Source organism: Miniopterus natalensis, chromosome 13 (genome assembly GCF_054644295.1).
Source record: "Miniopterus natalensis isolate mMinNat1 chromosome 13, mMinNat1.hap1, whole genome shotgun sequence".
In the NCBI taxonomy this organism is placed as follows: Eukaryota; Metazoa; Chordata; class Mammalia; order Chiroptera; family Miniopteridae; genus Miniopterus; species Miniopterus natalensis.
This window is the reverse complement of record NC_142093.1, coordinates 54,949,738-54,969,020: the sequence shown is the minus strand read 5'-3', so window position 1 is coordinate 54,969,020 and position 19,283 is coordinate 54,949,738. Positions and strand designations below refer to the sequence as shown.

The 19,283-nt window shown below is 39.9% G+C and overlaps 1 protein-coding gene across 1 annotated transcript in view; it reads left to right on the top strand.

The window, feature by feature from the left end:
* Positions 1-19,283, top strand: part of TSGA10 (testis specific 10) — a 79,901-nt gene that overhangs the window by 38,357 nt on the left and 22,261 nt on the right. Inside the window, exons 11-14 of the mRNA XM_087823715.1 lie at positions 2,561-2,616; positions 3,816-3,984; positions 6,744-6,854; positions 10,691-10,876. Of these exons, the coding sequence (XP_087679841.1) occupies positions 2,561-2,616; positions 3,816-3,984; positions 6,744-6,854; positions 10,691-10,876 (522 nt within the window). The remainder of the gene's footprint in view (positions 1-2,560; positions 2,617-3,815; positions 3,985-6,743; positions 6,855-10,690; positions 10,877-19,283) is intronic.

Genomic DNA, 19,283 nt, shown 5'->3' with positions numbered 1-19,283 from the left:
AGTAAAATGAGAAGAACTGTTTTAGGATAGTGGCAGTGTCTGTGGGGGAAACATCTATTCTGGGAGTAAGACTGACAAGATGTGCTTTCTGACCGAGGCGCCACGTGAATCGTTGTCAGGCATGAAGTAGGAAACACAGAACAGAACGGGCTCAGAGAGGAAGGTTACCAACAACTTTGGGACATGTGGTTGAAATACTCATAGGCTCTTGGGCTTTTAGGTTTGGAGAGAACTTTGAATTGAATTTAATAGATTTGGGAATCGTGAGCCTAACTGAAGCCATCAAAGTGCACGAGATGGTAAATTTTGGTTCAGTTGTTTCAAAGGCTGACTCATTGCTTTATAAGTTATACCTTAATATTTTTGAAAATTCTATGGCTTTTGGGGGTAGAGTTTTTTCCTCATACTTAAAAACTACTTTTTGGATAGTGAACCATGGTTTTCTGTAAAAACATTAGCACTTAGAAACAAATTATGCCGATCCTTCTGATTCTCGTTTCCCTCTGCTGTATCTGTACCTCACGTTTCTTCCCCTCTGCTCATCGTACCAACATATCTTTTCCTTCACAAGGCAATTGAGTTGCAAGTCCATTTGAAATCAGGAACTGCATGTAATGTAAGATCATGAACATGAACACGTCTGTCCTCTGAGGGGGGGAAAGCTTTTTAAAGCAGTGTTAGACATTGAAAGGAAATGTTTTCTACAGTGATATTCTAGAGCTCAATTTACAAGGACCTTATAGTGAAAAGCAGTAATTACACAGACTAATCTGGAGATTCCAGAAATTCCTATGGAAAAGTCTATACTCTAATGAATAAGGTGAAGTTTTTTTATTTTATTGGTAATTTAAAAAGATGCCCCACAACTTACTACCAGTTAAAGTTAAAAAACTCATTAGCAAGTGCACAGATTTTTGAGTAATAAAAGCCAGAATTATTTGTGTAATATTTTAGTTTGTTTCTTTTCTGTAAGTGGCTTTATGACCATCTTGTCCAGTTTGAATTTTTAACAATTAACTTGACTGCATGTCTCTGGCTGGACAAACATATTGAAATTGTACAGAAATATTAAATTGATAATGATGGCATAGCTTTCAACAGTTGGAAATGGTGGTATTAGGGCAATATGAAGAGGAAACGGGGCTGGTAGGATGTATTACTGGATTCTACCCAATAATTTTGTTGCCCTGGATATTTTACAATTTTCTGAGACTATCTTACTTTCAAGATGAATGTGTATTGATAAAAGAAAGTCCTTTTACGGTTTATAAACCATATTTAAGTTTAACCAAGTAATCACTTTCAGAAACACTAGAAGTCCAGTTAGTGTTTTTCAGAATTTCCTTAGAAGCATATTAAATTGTATTTCAAAAGCATGTGTAAATATTCCATTTTAAGCAGTGTTTTCTCTCTGGAGTGTTTCCTTTGTTGGCTTCTGCTTAGAGGGGTTGAACTGCTTTGCCAATGGGTATGTTCACCATATTCCAGTATCCATGACTGCCAGGTGTGGGACCTGTACCACGCTACTGGGAAGCAGAATGGGAAGCCAGAGCTAATTCTCCCCTGGTGAGGAGCCCCATGAACAAAGGAAGCCAACACATACACATGTGCGCAGGCACATGCACACACACAGCTAAGCTGTCTAATGAACAGGAGCAGAACTGGCTGGAAATACAGGTTTCCGTTTTCATCTTGTTTCCTTGCTTCCTAAGGGTTTCAAAATTCAAAGGGCAAAGTGAAATCTAGTTACTTAGGGAAAGAACATTTTTCCTACTTTTTCAGGGCTAATGTTAGCCTGAGTGTGAACAGCGCCTGTAATTAGTTCACCATCAAGGAGAATTTTCAAAGGAATTGTGGGAATAGTATTGACGCATGAAGATGATCACACCCGTTTCAGTCTTGACTGGCTCCCCTCATCTGCCTCTCTCCACACCCTTGAAAAGGGACAGTATCGGTAGTTTATTTTATTTATTTTTTGCCCTAGATCTAATGCTTACCTCCTCAAATATTTAACTCACACCTAAACTTCAGAGTATAAGTAGCTCCATTCTAGCAGCTTTTTGAAGAGGCTCTTGATGACTAATATAAATAATATCCCTGATCAAAGATATTGTTCTTAACAACTAAATTTAGTTTCACATGATTCACGTTCCTGGGTTTCAGAAGGTGGGGTGAGGAAGGGAATCAGCCCTGCCCCCCATGGAGATCACCCTAATGCAAACCAGTGGTTCGCCTCCTAGTACAGAGTGTGCCCGGGTTCCTGTGTTGCTGGGTGGCTGCCCAGAGCTTTAACACAGTGTTTCATATATTGATCTCATATCAGTCACCCAAGTGTAGTGTAGTCTTTGCTTTAATGAGCACAACCTATTGTTTTATGTAGTGCAAATATTCACATTGATATATTAGGCTTCAATTTTAAAGTGTAGGAAAGGTGAATAGAGCATAAATGTTGAAACCCAAATGGAAATCAAAAGGGGGAGGGAATTTCTTTTTGTTCATTCAGTTTTAGCAGAAATAAGTTTAAGATAATTTTTATGTCATGCTTATATTACTTTTCAAGGAAAAGACCATTTCAGGCATGAAGAACATCATTGCTGAGATGGAGCAGGCATCAAGGTAAACCATTCATCCCACAAGAATTTGAGTATTTACTAGGGGCAAAGTACTATGTTAGGCACAAGGATAGGAAGAAACGGGGCTTAGTGTTATGTACAGAGTTATAACTCTAATATTGGAAGGAGGCCTAAGTCTGAGAAGGGAAGTAAAAGAAGGGTTGGCGTTTGCCAGGGAAAGAGGAAAGGAAAGAGGAAAGGGGAGGGGGTGAGGGGAGGGGAAGAAGAGGGGAGGGAAGGGAAAGGAGGGGAAGGGGCATTTAAAGGAGAAAGGAAAGCAAAGAACCACAAGACCACAGATAATGTTCAGGAGCCTCTTGAATGACTAGTAGGTGAGTGTTGGAACCCGAAGGGTGAGAGATGTGGAGGGAGGAAAGGCTGGACCCAGAGGCCTGTGCTGTAGACAAATGAGTCCTGCTTTTACCCTTTGGGATATAAATCGTTAAGGAATTTTGAGGAGATTGTTGCGTTAGAAAGATTACCAGCGCTGAAGAATGGTGATAGACTGAGGCTGGGGAGTGGGGACCGTGGTGGGGGCTTGTGAGGAAGAAAAGCTAGGAAAATGCCAGGTTTAGGCTGGGGATGAATACTGGGCACGTAGAAAATATGGAAAAAGATGATTTTCCTTTGAATTGGAAGAGCCTTGAGCCCTTCTTGTAGATGCATCTCATAAGCAGTTAAATATAAGCGTCGGGAGTGTAAGGCAGAGGCCGAGGCTGAAGGTAATGATTTCAGAGTCATCTGGGGAGAGATGGGGCTGGGAGCCATGGATGTGAATAGTGTTTGTCTGAGTGAAGGCGCAGAGTAAGAATCAGGAGGCTAAGAGTTAAGCCCTCAGATTCCTTATGTTTGCAGAGGGCAGAGGGCAGAGGGCAGAGGGCAGAGGAAGAGGAACCTGCCTGCGAGGCAGTCAGGCAGCTAGAGGCGGGATGAAAGCTCTCCTAGTTGAATGTCAGGGCTTTGAAATGCTTGGCTGGTCGTTGGCCGTTAGGTACAGGTAGCAGCCCTCTCTCGCAGTGAGACGCGGGCCACGTGGAGAAGCGCCGATGCACTGTTTTCACAGGATTTGTTCCTATAAATTTAAATGTGTTTAAAACTCTTCAGATGCTTCCGTGCTGCCTGCCCCTCTTCTGTCCTGTGACAATTTGTTATTCTGTTTTGGTACAATGTCTCTTCTTATGTACTGTTTGATTTGTGCAATAGACAGTCTACCGAAGCGCTAATCATGTGTGAACAAGACATTTCCAGGATGCGTCGGCAGTTGGATGAAACAAATGATGAACTGGCTCAAATTGCCAGGGAAAGAGATATCTTGGCTCATGAGAATGACAGTCTCCAAGAACAGTTTTCCAAAGCCAAACAAGAGAACCAGGTACATTTGTTCTTAGTATCTTTTTCTCCAAGAAAATGTATATTTCTTCTGAGGCTCAGTTGTTCTTTCATTTTGAAGAAAAGCTCAGGCTTTGGAACCAGCCATTTTTTACCTTCATTACATAATATCCCTCATAATTTCTAAATGAAATTCTTAGACATAACATGTTATATATCAAGGAACAGGGGATATAATAGATTTGTATTCAACCTTAGAATACATTTGTACTCAACAAATGATGATAAAACCTTCAGAAATGTGAAGAAAATGGTCGATCTATTTGACGGACAACCATTCTAAGTATGAGTGTATGAACTATGTCACAGTTTTGGGTTGTCCTTAGCACTGTAATTCTTTTCAGGACAATTTCTTTTATAATTACTTCCTCTCTAAGCCAACATACTTTATCCACAGTTCTTATTTCCAACATCATTATTTTAATTTGACCATTAAAAAATTCTCTTTGGAAGCTTCCCTTTCCACTGAAAATTCTTCAGTCCAAATGATCTCACTTTACTGTCACTCTCAATGTTTAGTTTGCATCTTAAAACTCTGCGTTTTTAACTGTTAATTTTTTTTTTTTAAGAGAGACGTGACTTTTTTTTTTAACATATTTTTATTGATTTCACAGAGAGGAAGGGAGAGGGGGAGAGAGAGAGAGAAACATCAATGATGAGAGAGTCATTGATCAGCTGCCTCCTGCATGCCCCTGACTGGGGATCGAGCCCGCAACTCAGGCATGTGCCCTGACAGGGAATCAAACGGTGATCTCCTGGATCCTAGGTCGATGCTCAACTGCTGAGCCATGCCTGGTCAGGCTGTTAAATATTTTTAATTTATAAAAATAGATGTAAAGATGCAACATTTTGTAAATTATAAATATTGCCTGAGGTGTTAAAATACTGTGTTGAAAAGTTAATGAACAATGGGATCCTGGAACAGGAAAGGGACAGAACATAAAAATGAAAGAAATCTGGGCCCTGGCTGGTAGCTCAGTCGGCTAGAGCATCTTCCGATGCTCTACATCAATGTTGCAGTTTCGATCTCTGGTCAGGGCACATACAAGAATCAACCAGTGAGTGCATAAAGAAGTGGAACAACAAATTGGTGTTTCCTTCTCTCTCCCCTTCCTCTCTCTTTCTAAAAGTCAGAAAATAAAAAAATGAAAGGAATCTGAAAACAAATGGACTTTAGTTAATAATGTTTCAATATTGGTTCACTAATTGTGGTAAGTGTGCCATACTAATGTAAGATGTTAATAAAAGAGGAAACTGATTATAGATTATATGTGGACTTTCTGTCCTATTTTCACTACTTTTCTGTATATCTAAAACTATTTTAAAATAAAGTCTAGTTTTAAAAATTATTGAATAGCAATGAAAACAAAAGATATGAATTTATAATTTTGTGTACTCTGTACCTAGAGCAAATAGGATATAGGTAAACATAACCTATATTTATTAAAAACTAGTTAAAAACTCATTTTTACTACCCATAGTTAACTACTGTTAACATAGTTTTTACTAATTTTCAATGTATTTTTTTATTTTTTATTTTTACATGAACTTTTTATGTAGCTGAGATAAAACCACATACCCTTTTATATCATGGTTTTCTACATAAGAAGGCAGTAGAGTGGAGTGTTTAAGTCTCATGTGAGTTTGAATCGCCCTGCCTGGCAGTGTGATAATACCACCAAACTTCTTCAAATTGCTGTTCATCATCTGAGAAATGGAGAGTAAACCACAACATACCTAGCAAGCACTTACCAGAGAGTCCAGCATAATCACTTGATAAATATTTTGTAGGGACATTATAAGCATTTACCTGTTTTGTTAAAATTTTATAAACATTGCTTATAATCATAAGAAAATTGGTATCATAACAATTTTCATATGTTCAAGAGTAGTTTTTTCTTCCCTTTGGGTCATGGGCCCAAAGGTAGAAGATGGATTCCTTTGTGGACCACAGATTAAGAACGCATATCACAGAAGATGTGGAAAACAGAAACCTTAAAAGAATTTTACCCTCAGTACCACAATTTTTAACAAATTGAGATGAGATATTTTTAGTGTTTTACCCTAATTTTTTTTAACTAACTATAAATGGACATTTTCGCTTGTTTTTAAAAATTATTCCAAACATTTCTCATAGAGGTCTAATGTTCTGTGGGGTTATAACATTATGTAGATGCTATTATTTGCTGCATCCTTCACTTAATGTGAGTAAGTATTGTTACTATAACAAATAAATGCCTTAATGAACATTCCTTTTGATTACATTTTGTTCGACTTAATTTCAAGTTGAATCAAAGCTTATGAAGTTTTTTTAATTAGTATTTAAAAATGCCTCTTCATACATCACCAAATAGCGGGTCACAGATTTGCTTTTTGCAAATTTCTGTTTACTCCAATGATACATGGAAATGCCCATTTCTTTCCACAACAGAATAGCTTTAAATCTTTGATAATTTATGGACAAAATAGTATTTCATTGTCTTAATTAGCATTTATTTAATATCTAGTAAATTTTTAATTTTTAAAGTATTATCTGCTTCTGCTTCCTTTTTGTGAATCATCTTTTGGGTTCTTTGCCCGTTTACTGTTTGGACTCATATTTTCTCAATGTTTTTATATGAGCTTTGTATATTAGGTATATTAACTTTTTTCATAATAAGTATTTTAAAATTTGTTCATGGTGGTTTTGACACAGCAATTGTTTATTTTTTGTAGTAAAATCTAGCTATCTTTTTCTCATAGGCGCTGTCTAAACAATTGAATAATACTCATAATGAACTTAATGATATAAAACAGAAGGTCCAAGATACTAATTTGGAAGTTAACAAGCTGAAGAATATATTAAAGTCTGAAGTACGTATATATTTTTTTCCTCCTTGTTCATGATACCCGAGTTTTCACTAAAGTTGATCAGTTACACTCATGGGGAAAGCTGAATCAAGTCTTCCTTGAATGCGTAGCATGTTTCAGTGTTGACACTGATGGGTTAACTGTATATTTAGAACATCACCAATGTCCAGAAAGGTAACTCAAGAATATGCCCCATTTAGTTTGCTACTCAGCCCTTCCAGATATGTAGAATCCTCCTACCTGGGTAAAGGAGAAGGGGCCAGAATCCACCTGGGCTCATTCATATTTGAAAATGGTCAAGATTTCAAGTACAAACTTTGCCAAAGGAGGCTCCACGTGATTGTGTAGCAGGTCAGAATTGATCACTCCGGGGCCATGTATTTCTTAGGACCAGAAGGCAGATGGCTCTCCTCTGCACTTCTCTGTTAGTGACCATTTGACCAGGTGCATGGGTGAGACAGCAGATGACTGAAGTAAATTTGGGTGCACGTGTGACAGTCCTGGAATAAACAGAGACCTTGACCAAGGATGTTAGATCTGCCCATTTAGTAAATTATCTAAAATAGTGTAATTGGGTTGGTTAAAAAGTATAGTTGGATGATAGCAGGTATAGTGTCACCTACATACCACTGAAACCATTAATAAAAACTCCCCTTTCCCCAGAAAATCCTGTTTTCCTCATTTTATTTAACATATTATTTAATATCAGTCCACAAACATCTTGAGCATTTATTTGTGGTGTTCATTAGACTGTTTAGGACTTTGTGAGGTAGAGAGTTTAAGGACTCCTAAATTGCAATCCTTGCTTTCAGGCAATAAAGCAGCGGGTTTATGTTGACAAAGCAGGCATTTTCCTACACTTCTTGATTTTAAGATGCTAGCAAGGTAATATCATGAATAGACAAAAGCTCTGGAGTCAGATAAGTCTGATCCTTTCCTCCCTAATGACATGGACTTGGGTAGGCTATTCAGCCTCTCTGAGTCTCAGTGTCCCCTCTGTAATTAGTTAGAACACCCAAGTAAGTCAGATAGATATAGCACAGGGATCCATTTAAGTCTATTCTGGAATGGGGAAGAATATAACTAAGTGAATATCTGAGCAACATTGCGCATAGTGAACTTTGAATTAGTGGCAGACAGTTTCCCTTTTCTCCCTAGCCTGTCACGTTACCTGAAATGTCACCATTGAGGAATGGGGCTTTTAGATTCTGGAGTTGTGTTTTCAGACATCACACATCAAGCTTCTCTTAGCTTTTAGCATCCTAGCATGAGTTCTTTCATGAGATTTCATTTCACAGCATAGCTGGATGGATCCAGGCTCCCCTTCCCCCAGAGAGAACAAACCACAGGTAGTCCAGTAAGAACTGTCGGGTGCGTTCTCCAGTCACTCATTCATTCAGCAGGCAGTATGCTAGGTGCAGCGGTGCCAGACATGAAAAACTGAGAGGAAACAGAATGGCAGTCGAGACAGTGGGGACAACACAGGCAAAGGTGTTCAGGGGAAACAGTAGGTCACGTAGCTGGAGAGGTAAGAAGGACTTGTTTGAACCCCATTTTCAGGAAGTTTTTGTTGCAAAATAAGCACAGCAGTTATTTGAAGAATTGCCTTTTAGAAAGATTATTCTGGAGATGTTGGGAACAATAAATCAGAAGGGTGAGAAAATCAAAAGGAAAGAGAGCAATAGGAAGCTGTACTCAAAATTCAGTCAGGAAGGGCAAAGGATTCCAGCTGAGGCGGTGAGCTTTGTGGTGGTGGAGTGTTGTAATGAGCCCAGGGGACCACCAGAGGGAGGGGGGTCCAGGGGTGGAGGTAGCGCCAGAAAGGGCTAAAGACATCTTGAAAGAGAGCATTGGAGAAAACCAAGAAGCAGTTTCTCTTTCTTTAAGTTGTTGCCTATCTTGGGCCCCACACTGCTCTGGCTCCTTTGGACAGATACAAAAAAGGGTAAAATATGGCCTCTTGGTTGCCACAAGGAAGGGTCCCTAGATGGTTGGCGGGCAGGAGAGACGTTTTATGGCAATTCTTTTTTACCACTTGAACTTTGAACCTGTATTACCAATCATAAAACTAAATTTAATATAGAAATGGTTCCTGTCTTTGAGGAATCCAAGGTGTTACGGGGGAGACTGTACCCCACACCTGGTTACATAAAGCTGAGAATGACAGACAGTGAGTGCTACAGAAAGTTAAAGGGGAAAGACTGATGTAGGTAAAATTTAGTTCATGTGTATTGTACCATGTACCTCCCAAGTACATACTCTGTACATACTGTTACTTTTAGTACAATAATGGAAAACACACATCATCCCTCCTGGCACATGTAGAATATATGAATCTTGAAAGCCAAAACTGTAGTTTTGGTTTGTGAACTTGTTAACTAACACTCTGCAAAGATCTTTCACATTAGTCAAAGTACCATGAAGCCCCGGCGGTGTTGCTCAGTGGTTATAGTGGTGGCCCATGCACAGAAGAAGGGTCCAGGGTTTGATTCCAGGTCAAGGGCATGTTTCTGGGTTGCAGGTTCGTTCCCCAGCCCAGGTTGTTGTGAGTGTGGGAGGCAACCAATCGATGTGTCTCTTTTATATCAATGTTCTTCTCTCTCTCTCTCTCTCTCTCTCTCTCTCTCCTCTCCCTCTTTCCCCTCACCCCTCCCTTCCACTTTCTGAAAATCAATGGAACAATATCCTCAGGTGAGGATTAAAAAAATTTTTTAAGAAATACCATCAGGCCACAAGGTGGCGATATTAATCTAATTTCAACCAGACTTATGCTTAATTATACTTGTGAGAATTTATATCTGATTTGAAAGCCTTACAGGGTAAGACATTGTTTATTGCCTTTTGGTCATTTTGTTTAGTCCAATGTTTCTGATAGGGAAAAGCATTGTTTATTCACAGGTAGCAGAGAAAGAGAAGCAGTGCCTTTTTAATTAATTAAGAAAATTATAAATTATGTTTCAGAATGAGTTAGCCAAACCATACTACTAAAATATGTTTTTAAATATAGTTTGGAAATGATTGCTAAGTATAGTATATTACTTATAGAGCTGACTGTTTTCCTCTACAAATAAGACCCTACTTTAGTCAATCTAAATAAGACCCTACTTTAGTCAATCTGTCATGATGGACCTTTTAAGGGTTTAAACATGTGGTTCTATATTATATGCCCAATATATACCTGGATGTATATTTATGAATAGTGTTTATCGACATAGGTTTAATATGTTGCTTCTGAGCCATTTCAGGCAATTTATTAGAACAGTGAGCAAACGTGGATCATAGCACAGTCCATGATGGAGAAAACTAAGGCTGGGCTTCTGAATGAAAAGCAGGAATCACACAGGAAATGTGCCAAGACAAGAGAAGTATCAGAAGTTGATGCTTAAGACAGGCCAGCACTGAGAAGCTCTGTCACCAGTACAGCTCAGAAAAGAGGTCAGGGAGAAGGCAATAGGCAGACACACAGGGTCAGGCCAAGGCAGGAGGTCCAAAAACGGGCCAGCAACTAGTCAGGAAGCAGATACATGGGAAACTGAAGCAATGAAGGATTTTGTATGAACAAAAGTAAATATAAAAACATACTCACCTGGGTCCTGAAGATAAGAGTAAGCTACTTCACTTGACTAGATGGGTGAGTGTGACTCAGGAGCCAGGGCAGATCCTGGTCCCACCTCCTTTTGTTAGTTCCAGGACAAGCAATTTTCCAGGACAAGCAATTCCTCAAGGTTATGTTACTAATGATCCTTGTAGCAAGTCAATTCCCAGTGATCTGACAAATGTTTAATTATATGCTGAACATTTTACATCTTTTCAGCTACTACCTAAGATTTGCTTTTCAGGAATCTGAGAACCAGCAAATGATGGACCAACTCCAAAAAGCCAATGAGGATGCTGAGAACTGGGAAAATAAGGCCCGGCAAGCTGAAGCGGACAACAATACCCTCAAACTGGAACTTATCACCGCTGAGGCAGAGGGTAACAGACTGAAAGAAAAGGTAGATGCCCTCAGCAGAGAGGTAGAGCAGGTGAGTTTGGGAAAATGTGCTTGTAATAAACCTGCATCAGGTTTCAGAGTTTTGTTTGGCTTTCCATAAATTAAATATATAAGTAAAGACTTAAATTATTTAAATATACTGTGAATTGCAGCCTGATAACTGTTCTTATACCCACTCTGGTTCTTCTCTAATCTATTACCTGCCCTACAGCTAGAACAATCTTTAGCATTTTAAAAAATTAGGAACTATTTCAAACATACCAAAGAAAAGTGTAAAAAACTAATATAAAAGACATGCTTATACCCTCCCTCCCAGATTTAAGGATGCTAACGTTTTGCCATATCTGCTTCGTCTCTGTTTGAAGAAGCAAACATTACAATATCCGGCTCCTTGTCCTTTTCCCTTCTCCCTCCCAAGTGGCTGGTGTGTGTAAGGTTCCTGGTTGTTTAACTATTTTTCATATATTTAGACTTTTCTGTATCTCACCCTCAGATGATGCATAAAGCTGTTTTGTGTGCTTTAAGTTTTATTGGAAGTAATGTGTTAAGATCCTCCTTTATAATTGTGGGTTTGTCTGTTTTTCTCTGAATGATTTTCTCAGTTTTTGCCCTTTTTTTGAGACTATCATTAGTGTCATAACAGTCTAATACTTTATATATCTCTAATAAAAATGTTCTCTGTGTAAGGACTCACTTGAATAACACTTTTACTTAGTAATGTGTTTTATATATTAATATAGCTATCTAGTTTGTTTATTGTTTATGAAGTACTAGTATATTGAATTTTTAATCAATTGTATTGAAGTATAATTTACATGAAATAAAAAGCACTCATTCTAAGTGATTTGATGAGTTTTGACAAATGAACACACTTGCACAGTCGTCACTACAGTCAAGTTATAGGACATTCTCTCTCCTCCCTAATTCCCTCAAGCCCTTTTGCAATCAGTCCATGCCCACCCCTAGGCAAGTGTGGATTTGCTTTCGGTCCCTCTGGATTAGATCTGCCTTCCTAGAATTTTATATAAATGGAATCACACAGTCGGCACTCACTGTACTTGGCTTCTTTGGCTCAGCAGAATGACTGTGAAGTGCATGCATTGGTCCGTACTGTCACAATATTCCGAGTCTGGCTGTATCACAGTTTGTTTATTCGCCTGTTGACAGATGGTTAGTTTGTGTAGAGCAGCCGTAACAAAATACCACAGATTGAGGGACGTAAGCAATAGAGATTTACTTTCTCACAGTTCTAGAGGCTGGAAGTCCAAGATTCAAGGTGCCGCAGGTTTGGTTTCTTCCGAGGCCTTGCATCTTGGTCCGCAGCTGGATGCCTTACTTCTGTGTCCTCACACATTCCTGTGTGTGTGCATCCCCGCTGTCTCTCTCCCTCTTACAAGGACACAGTTATATTGGATTAGGACCCCCTCCTTATGACCTCACTTAACCCCAATTACCTATTTACAGGTCCTATCTCTAAATGCAGTCACATTTGGGGTTAGCCTTCAACATATGAATTTTGAGGGGACACAATTCAGTATATAACAGGTTCTTTCTATTTTGGGTGATTATGAATAAAATTGCTGTGAACATTGCATGTAAGTCTTTGTGTGCACAAAAGTTTTTATTTTTCTTGAATAAATAACTAATAGTGGAATTGCTGGATCATATGGCAATTGTTCTCAGCTTTGTAAGAAACGCACAAACTGTTTTCCACACTGGCCGTACCACTTTTGCATTGTATGAGAATTCCAGCTGCTCTGCGTCTTTCCCAGCACATGGTATTGTTAATAGATGTGTACAATTATCACATGTATGTTTAGTTCAAATTTCCTTCATGACTGATGAGGTTGAGCAGCCTTCCACATTCTGTGATTGTATATATAATCACTGGTACATCTTTTGTGAAGTACCCAAATCTATTGCCCATATTTTTATTACGGTTCTTGTTATTAAGTTGTAAGAATTATTTTGATTACTTTAGATGTTCCTTTGTGTATTTTTTTTTTTTTTACTTTTTAAATTTATCTTTATTGTTGAGAGTATTACAGGTATACCATTTTCCCCCGCAAATGACCCCCTCCACTTCGTTCCCACCCCCTCCCCAGGCCTTCACCCTGTTATTGACTGTGTCCATAGGTTATGCATATATGCATATAACTTCTTTGGTTAATCTCTTCCCACCCTCCACCCCCCTTCCCTCTTTCCTCTGAAATATGATCGTCTGTTGCATGTGTCAATGTCTCTGGATCTATTTAGTTCATCAGATTCTTTTGTTCATTAGCTTCTTCTTAAAGAAGACCCTTCAACATTTCCTGTAGTGCTGGTCTGGTGGTGATGAACTCCTTCAGCTTTTTCTTATCTGTGAAGCTCTTTATTTGACCTTCAATTCTAAATGATAGCTTTGCTGGGTAGAGCAATCTTGGTTGTAGTTCCATGTTTTTGATCACTTTGAATATTTCTTGCCACTCCCTTCTGGCCTGCAAGGTTTCTGTTGAGAAATCAGCTGACATTCGTATGGGTGCTCCCTTGTAGGTAACTAATTGCTTTTCTCTTGCTGCTTTTAAGATTCTCTCTTTGTCTTTAACCTTTGGCATTTTAATTATGATGTGTCTTGCTGTGGGCCTCTTTGGGTTCCTCTTCTTTGGGACCCTCTGTGCTTCCTGGACTTGAAAGTCGATTCCTTTCCCCATGTAGGGGAAGTTTTCTGTAATTATTTTTTCAAATAGGTTTTTAATTCCTTGGTTTCTTTCTGCCTCTTCTGGCACCCCAATAATATGAATGTTGGGCCTCTTGAAGTTGTCCCAGAGGCTCCTTATACTATTTTCATATTTCTGGATTCTTTTTTCTTTTTGCTCTTCTGGTTGGGTGTTTTTTGTTTCCTCATGTTCCAAATTGCTCATTTGATTCTCAGTGTCCTCTACTCTACTGTTGATTCCCTGTAAATTATTCTTCATTTCAGTTCCTGTAGCCTTCATTTCAAATTGGTACTTTATTATGTTATCGATTTTCTCAGTTATTTCCCTAACCATCTGCTTAAACATCCTTATAACCAAAATTCTGAACTCTCTATCTGTTAGCTTGCTTGGATCTATTTCATTTAGTTCCTCTTCTAGAGATTTCTTCTGTTCTTTCCTTTGTGACATGTTTCTTTGCCTATGCATTTTGGCTGCTTCCAGGTGTTTGTTTCTATGTGTTAGGTAGAGCTGCTATGTCTCCTGGAATTTGTAGAGTGGTTTTGTGTAGTAGGTGTTCTGTAGGGTCCAGTGGCTCAGCCTCCCCAGTCACCTGAGCTGGGCCTTCTAGGTGCTCCCCTGTGTGGGCTGTGTGCACTGTCCTGTTGTAGTTGAGCCTTGGTTGCTGTTGGTGTCCCTGGGAGGAACTGACCCCCAGGCCAATCAGCTGTGAGGACCAGCTGCAACTACAGTCAGAGAGCTGCTGTGCTGGAGACACCCCTATGGAGCAGGATTTACTTCAGTGGAGCTTTGGTTCACCAAGTGCTCCCCTTGAGTGTGTCACTCGTGGCTGTGGTAGGGTTGTAATCCAGCGTGGTCGAGTCTGAGCACCAGGTGCACTGTCTCTGGGGCCTCCCGGGAGGTGCAAAGTCAGCCTCTGCCAGTGCCTTGCCCATGTTGCCATGTTGCCAATGACATAAGTTTCTCTTCCTGCTTTATGGCCTCCCTCTCTGCCTAGGCATGAGCTATATCCAGCATGAGCTACACAGCAAACTGTAGATGGCTGCTCCTTGTGCTGGGCTTGGAGGTGTCCAGGAGAGGCCAAGCTATGAGCCAATGCAGGCTGCTGCTAGTGTCAGGCCTGGGGCCGCTTATCAAGCTGTATGGGGCCCGCTGCTGCTTGTTTGAGAGATTTTAGGAAAGTCCTAAGCATGAGGCTCAAGAGGCCACTTGCATAGAAAAGCCCCTGGAAATGGCCCGGATGAGCTGCAGGTGGGGAGGGGCACCCCGCCCCCCAGGATCACGGGGCGGGGCCAGAGGGGTGAGTCAGGTGCTGCCAATTCAAAGATGGCGCCTGCCTGCCGGCTGTGTGCGGGGAGGACTCGCCACAGGAGCCATGGCCTCTGCCAGCCCTTCTGCCTGGGAGGAAGCCGCCCCCCACCTCTCTCCCGGATCTCAGGCAGGTTAGTCCCTCCCCGAGTGTCCTGGGTCCTTTCAGGCTGCTGCCCGGCGCTGGGCTCAGAGGGAGCGTCTGAGGGAGTCTGTGCCGGGCCCTTTAGGAGGAGCTGCTGGGGCTCCCGCAGCCTCCGCGACCCTCAGCCACAGTCCCTGCTGGTTTCACAGCCTGGAGTTGTGGGGACGTGTCTTCCCTGCCTGGAGCCCTGGACTGGGCGCCTGCTGTGGGGCTGGGACCCCCTCCCTCCTCTGGGAAAACTCTGCCGCTGAGATTCCCTCCTGGGTTTTAACCTCGGCACTGGGTGTGGCCCGAGGCCGCATCTCTGTGATTCAGCCCAGATCCGCCCCTCCTACCGGTCTCGGTGCTTCTTCAGATCCCTGGTTGTGGGGCTTCTGTTCAGCCAGATCTCAGGAGGCTCTGAGTGCTGGTGGTTCTGTATTTTAGTTGTAATTTTGATGTGGTTGCGGAAGGAGGCGGATGCAGCTATTACCTATGCTGCCGTCTTGTTTTTCCTCTCCTTTGTGTATTTTTAAATATTTTCTTCCAGTCATTGGCTTGTCTTTTTATTTTCTTAATGAAGACTTTAAGCAGAAGTTTGAAATTTTTTATAAAGTCCAATTTATCAGTTATCTTTTATACTTTCCACTTCTTTGTCCTATCTAATAAATCTTTGCCTACAACAAGGTGCATAGATTTTCTTCTGTTTCTTCCATAAATATTATGCATTTTATATTTAGATCAACGATATGTTTTAAATTAATAGTTGTATGTGATATAAGATGGTCAAAGTTCATTTTTTAAAATTCATTTTTCAGTTACTCTTGACATGCAATATTATATTAGTTTCAGGTGTGCAACACAGTGATTAGACATTTATATACCTTATGAAGTGATCACCACATGTCTAGTAATCACCTGACATCATACATAGTTGTTATGCGATTATTGACTGTATTTTCTATATTTGACTATGCTGCACTTTACATCCCTGTGACTATTTTTATAACTGTCAGTTTGTACTTCTTAATCACTTCACTTTTTTCACCCATCTCCCGCAAAGCTCCTCTCATCTGGCAAACATTAATTTGTTCTCTGTATCTATAAGTTTGCTTCTGTTCTGTTTATTTTATTTTATTTTTTTAGATTTCACATATAAGTGAAATCATATGGTATTTGTCTTTCTCTGTCTGACTTATTTCATTTACCATAATACTCTCTAGGTTCATCCATGTTCCAAATGGCAAGATTCCATTTCTCTTTTATGTCTGAATAATATCCCATTGTATATATGTACCACATCTTTATTCATTCATCTATTGATGGACAGTTTGGCTGCTTCCATAACTTTGTTATTATAAATATTGCTGCAGTGAACATAGGAGTACACAAATCTTTTCAAATTAATGTTTTGGATTTCTTCAGATAAATACCCACAAGTGGGTTTTCTGGGTCATATGGTAGTTCTATTTTTAATTTTCTGAGGAACATCCACACTGTGGTTGCACCAATTTACAATCCCACCAATAGTGCACGAAGGTTCCCTTTTCTCCGAATCCTTGCCAATACTCGTTTGTTGACTTATTGGCCATAGTCATTCTGACAGGTGTGGTATAAATTTGCATTTTTATGATGATTGAGCATCTTTTCCTATGTCTATTGGCATCTGTATGACCTCTTCAGAGTAATGCCTATTTAGGCCCTCTGTCCATTTTTTAAATTGGGTTGTTTGTTTTTCTGTGTTAAGTTGTGTGAGTTCCTTGTCCAATGTGTCATTAGCTAATGTCTTCTCCCATTCATTGGGTTGTCTTTTCATTTTGTTGACGGTTTCCTTAGGTATGTTCACAGTTGCCCAGGGATGACAGGGCCTTTTTGACTCTCTTCCTGACCTCACTCAGCTGTTAAGCTCCACTAATTTCTGGCTGTTTGCTTTATTGTTTTCAACAATGCCCTCCAGCAGAAATTGCTTCACCAAGGGATTCAGTTCAATTTGGGTTCCTTTACAGGATCATTTTAGGGGTCAATATTTCAGTGTTTTTAAACCTGAGAACGTTCTTCTTAGCAGTCTCTTTCCCTGATATTCTTTAGTAAACTAGCTGACCTATGGTTAGCTTATATCTCTGAAGATTTTACCAGTCTCTTTTTAATTTATTTTTTACCCTACCCTCCAAGTCTTTTCACCATACCCTTCACTGATCTTGAGAATACCTTAGGCTTGAACTTTATCCCACAGTCTGTTGCCAATGACATAAGTTTCTCGTCCTGCTTTATGGCCTCCCTCTCTGCCTAGGCAAAATCTCTGAGCCAGGGCTCGAGCTGGTGTGGGGACAGTGGTGCACTTCTCTTTGAGTGGCATGCCTATTTTAGGATCTGGGTACTTGGTAGAGATGGTGGGTGTATGATTGTAATCTCTGTTTCCCTCTGCTGGTATGGAACCTTTTCTTTATGAACAACCTGTGTCAAGGAGAATCAGGGTCATTGTGTTCCCAGTGTACTACAAACAAAAGAGAACCTCTATGCCATGTGTAGATTCTGCGCAGAAGGAAGCCCCCATCTTCCAGCCACACTTGCCAGGAACTTAGCCTGTGATACAAGTAGCATGGGGTGGGATGAGAAATGCTGATAATCTGCCCCTCATGGGAAGATACTGTAGTTCTTGACTGGGTACTCAGGGGAGAGAGGGCACTGGAGTGGAGTTTTCATTGTGCTGATCTGGGAGTGGGGGGAGAGGGAACAGGCCATATTTCAGGTGCCACAGACTTTCACTATTCCTACCCAGTTTTAGTTGGTTTTGAAATATTTCTTCATTAACTGTATGTCCTTAGGACCATTTCCAGAGACTATTTAAAGACCATTTAAGGTTGCTTTTTTATAATTTTCACCACTTTCACTAGGGAGTGCTTCTGTGGAGCTCCTCACATTGCCATGCCAGAAGTACAAACTTTACCCTACACAATTATGTTATGTTTTCTTTTTTTTAAATGCCAAAATAATTTTCAAATTGCCCTTATGTTATTTTGTACTATTGTTTAATTTTCAGTATTTGGAGATTAAAAGATATCTTTCTAGGTAGTGATTTTCCAGATTTTTACATATATTGAGACTGTGTTGTGGCCCATAAGGTCATCTTGCTGGGTGTTTCATATGTACTTGAAAAGAATGTGCAGTCTTTTGCTGTTGAGTGAAATGTTCTATAGATGTCTCTTGGGTCAAGTTCATCAACAGTGTTTTTCAGTTCCTGTTTCTACTAATCTTATGTTCAGTTGTTCTGTCAGTTATTGAGAGAAGAGTGTTGAAAGCTCCAACTATATTTGGCATTCGTGCATTTTTCTTGTATTTATGTCATGTTATTTCATGTACTTGAAGCTGTGCTTTAGACACATATAGACTTAGGTTTTTCATTACTTCTTGATTAATTCATCTCTTCATGCGTTGTAATGTTTCCTATTCTGTAGCATATAGTTTGTGAGATATTAATATAACTGCTTCACCCTTCTTGTGATTATTATGTGTATGGAATATCTTTTTCCAAGCTTTTGTTTTTAATCTATACATCTTTATGTTTAAAATGGTATTCTGTTATGTTTTTTCAAATTTATCTTTATTGTTGCAAATACTACAGATGTCCCCCTTTTTCCCCCCATTGACCCCCTGCACCCTGCATCCACCCCACCCCCAGGCCTTCCCCATACCAATGTTTGGGTTGTGCATATGAGCTTATAAGTTCCTTCATTAATCTCTCTCCACCTTCTCGCCTACCCCTGCCTTCCCTCTGAGATCCCTTAGTCTGTTCCATGCTTCTATGTCCCTGGGTTTATTTTGTTAATCAATTTATTTTGTTCATTAGATTCCACATATAAGTGAGATCATGTGATACTTGTCTTTCTCTGACTGGCTTATTTCGCTTAGCATAATACTCTCCAGGTCCCTCCATGATGTCCCAAAGGGTAAGAGATCCTTTTTTTTCATAGCTGCATAGTATTCCATGGTGTAAATGCACCACAGTTTTTTTATCATTCATCTACTGATGGGCACTTGGGCTGTCTCCAGATCTTAGCTATTGTAAATTGCTCTGCTGTGAACAAAGGGGTGCATATATTCTTTCTGATTGGTGTTTTGGGATTCTTAGGATATATTCCTAGAAGTGGGATCACTGCCTCAAATGGCAGTTCCATAAATCCACCTGATCTAGTGTGTCATTTAGAGTCACTGTTTCCTTGTTGATTTTTTGTCTGGAAAATCTATTCAGTGAAGTCAGTGGGATATTAAAGACCCCCTAATATGACTGTATTGCTGTCTGTCTCTCCCTTAAA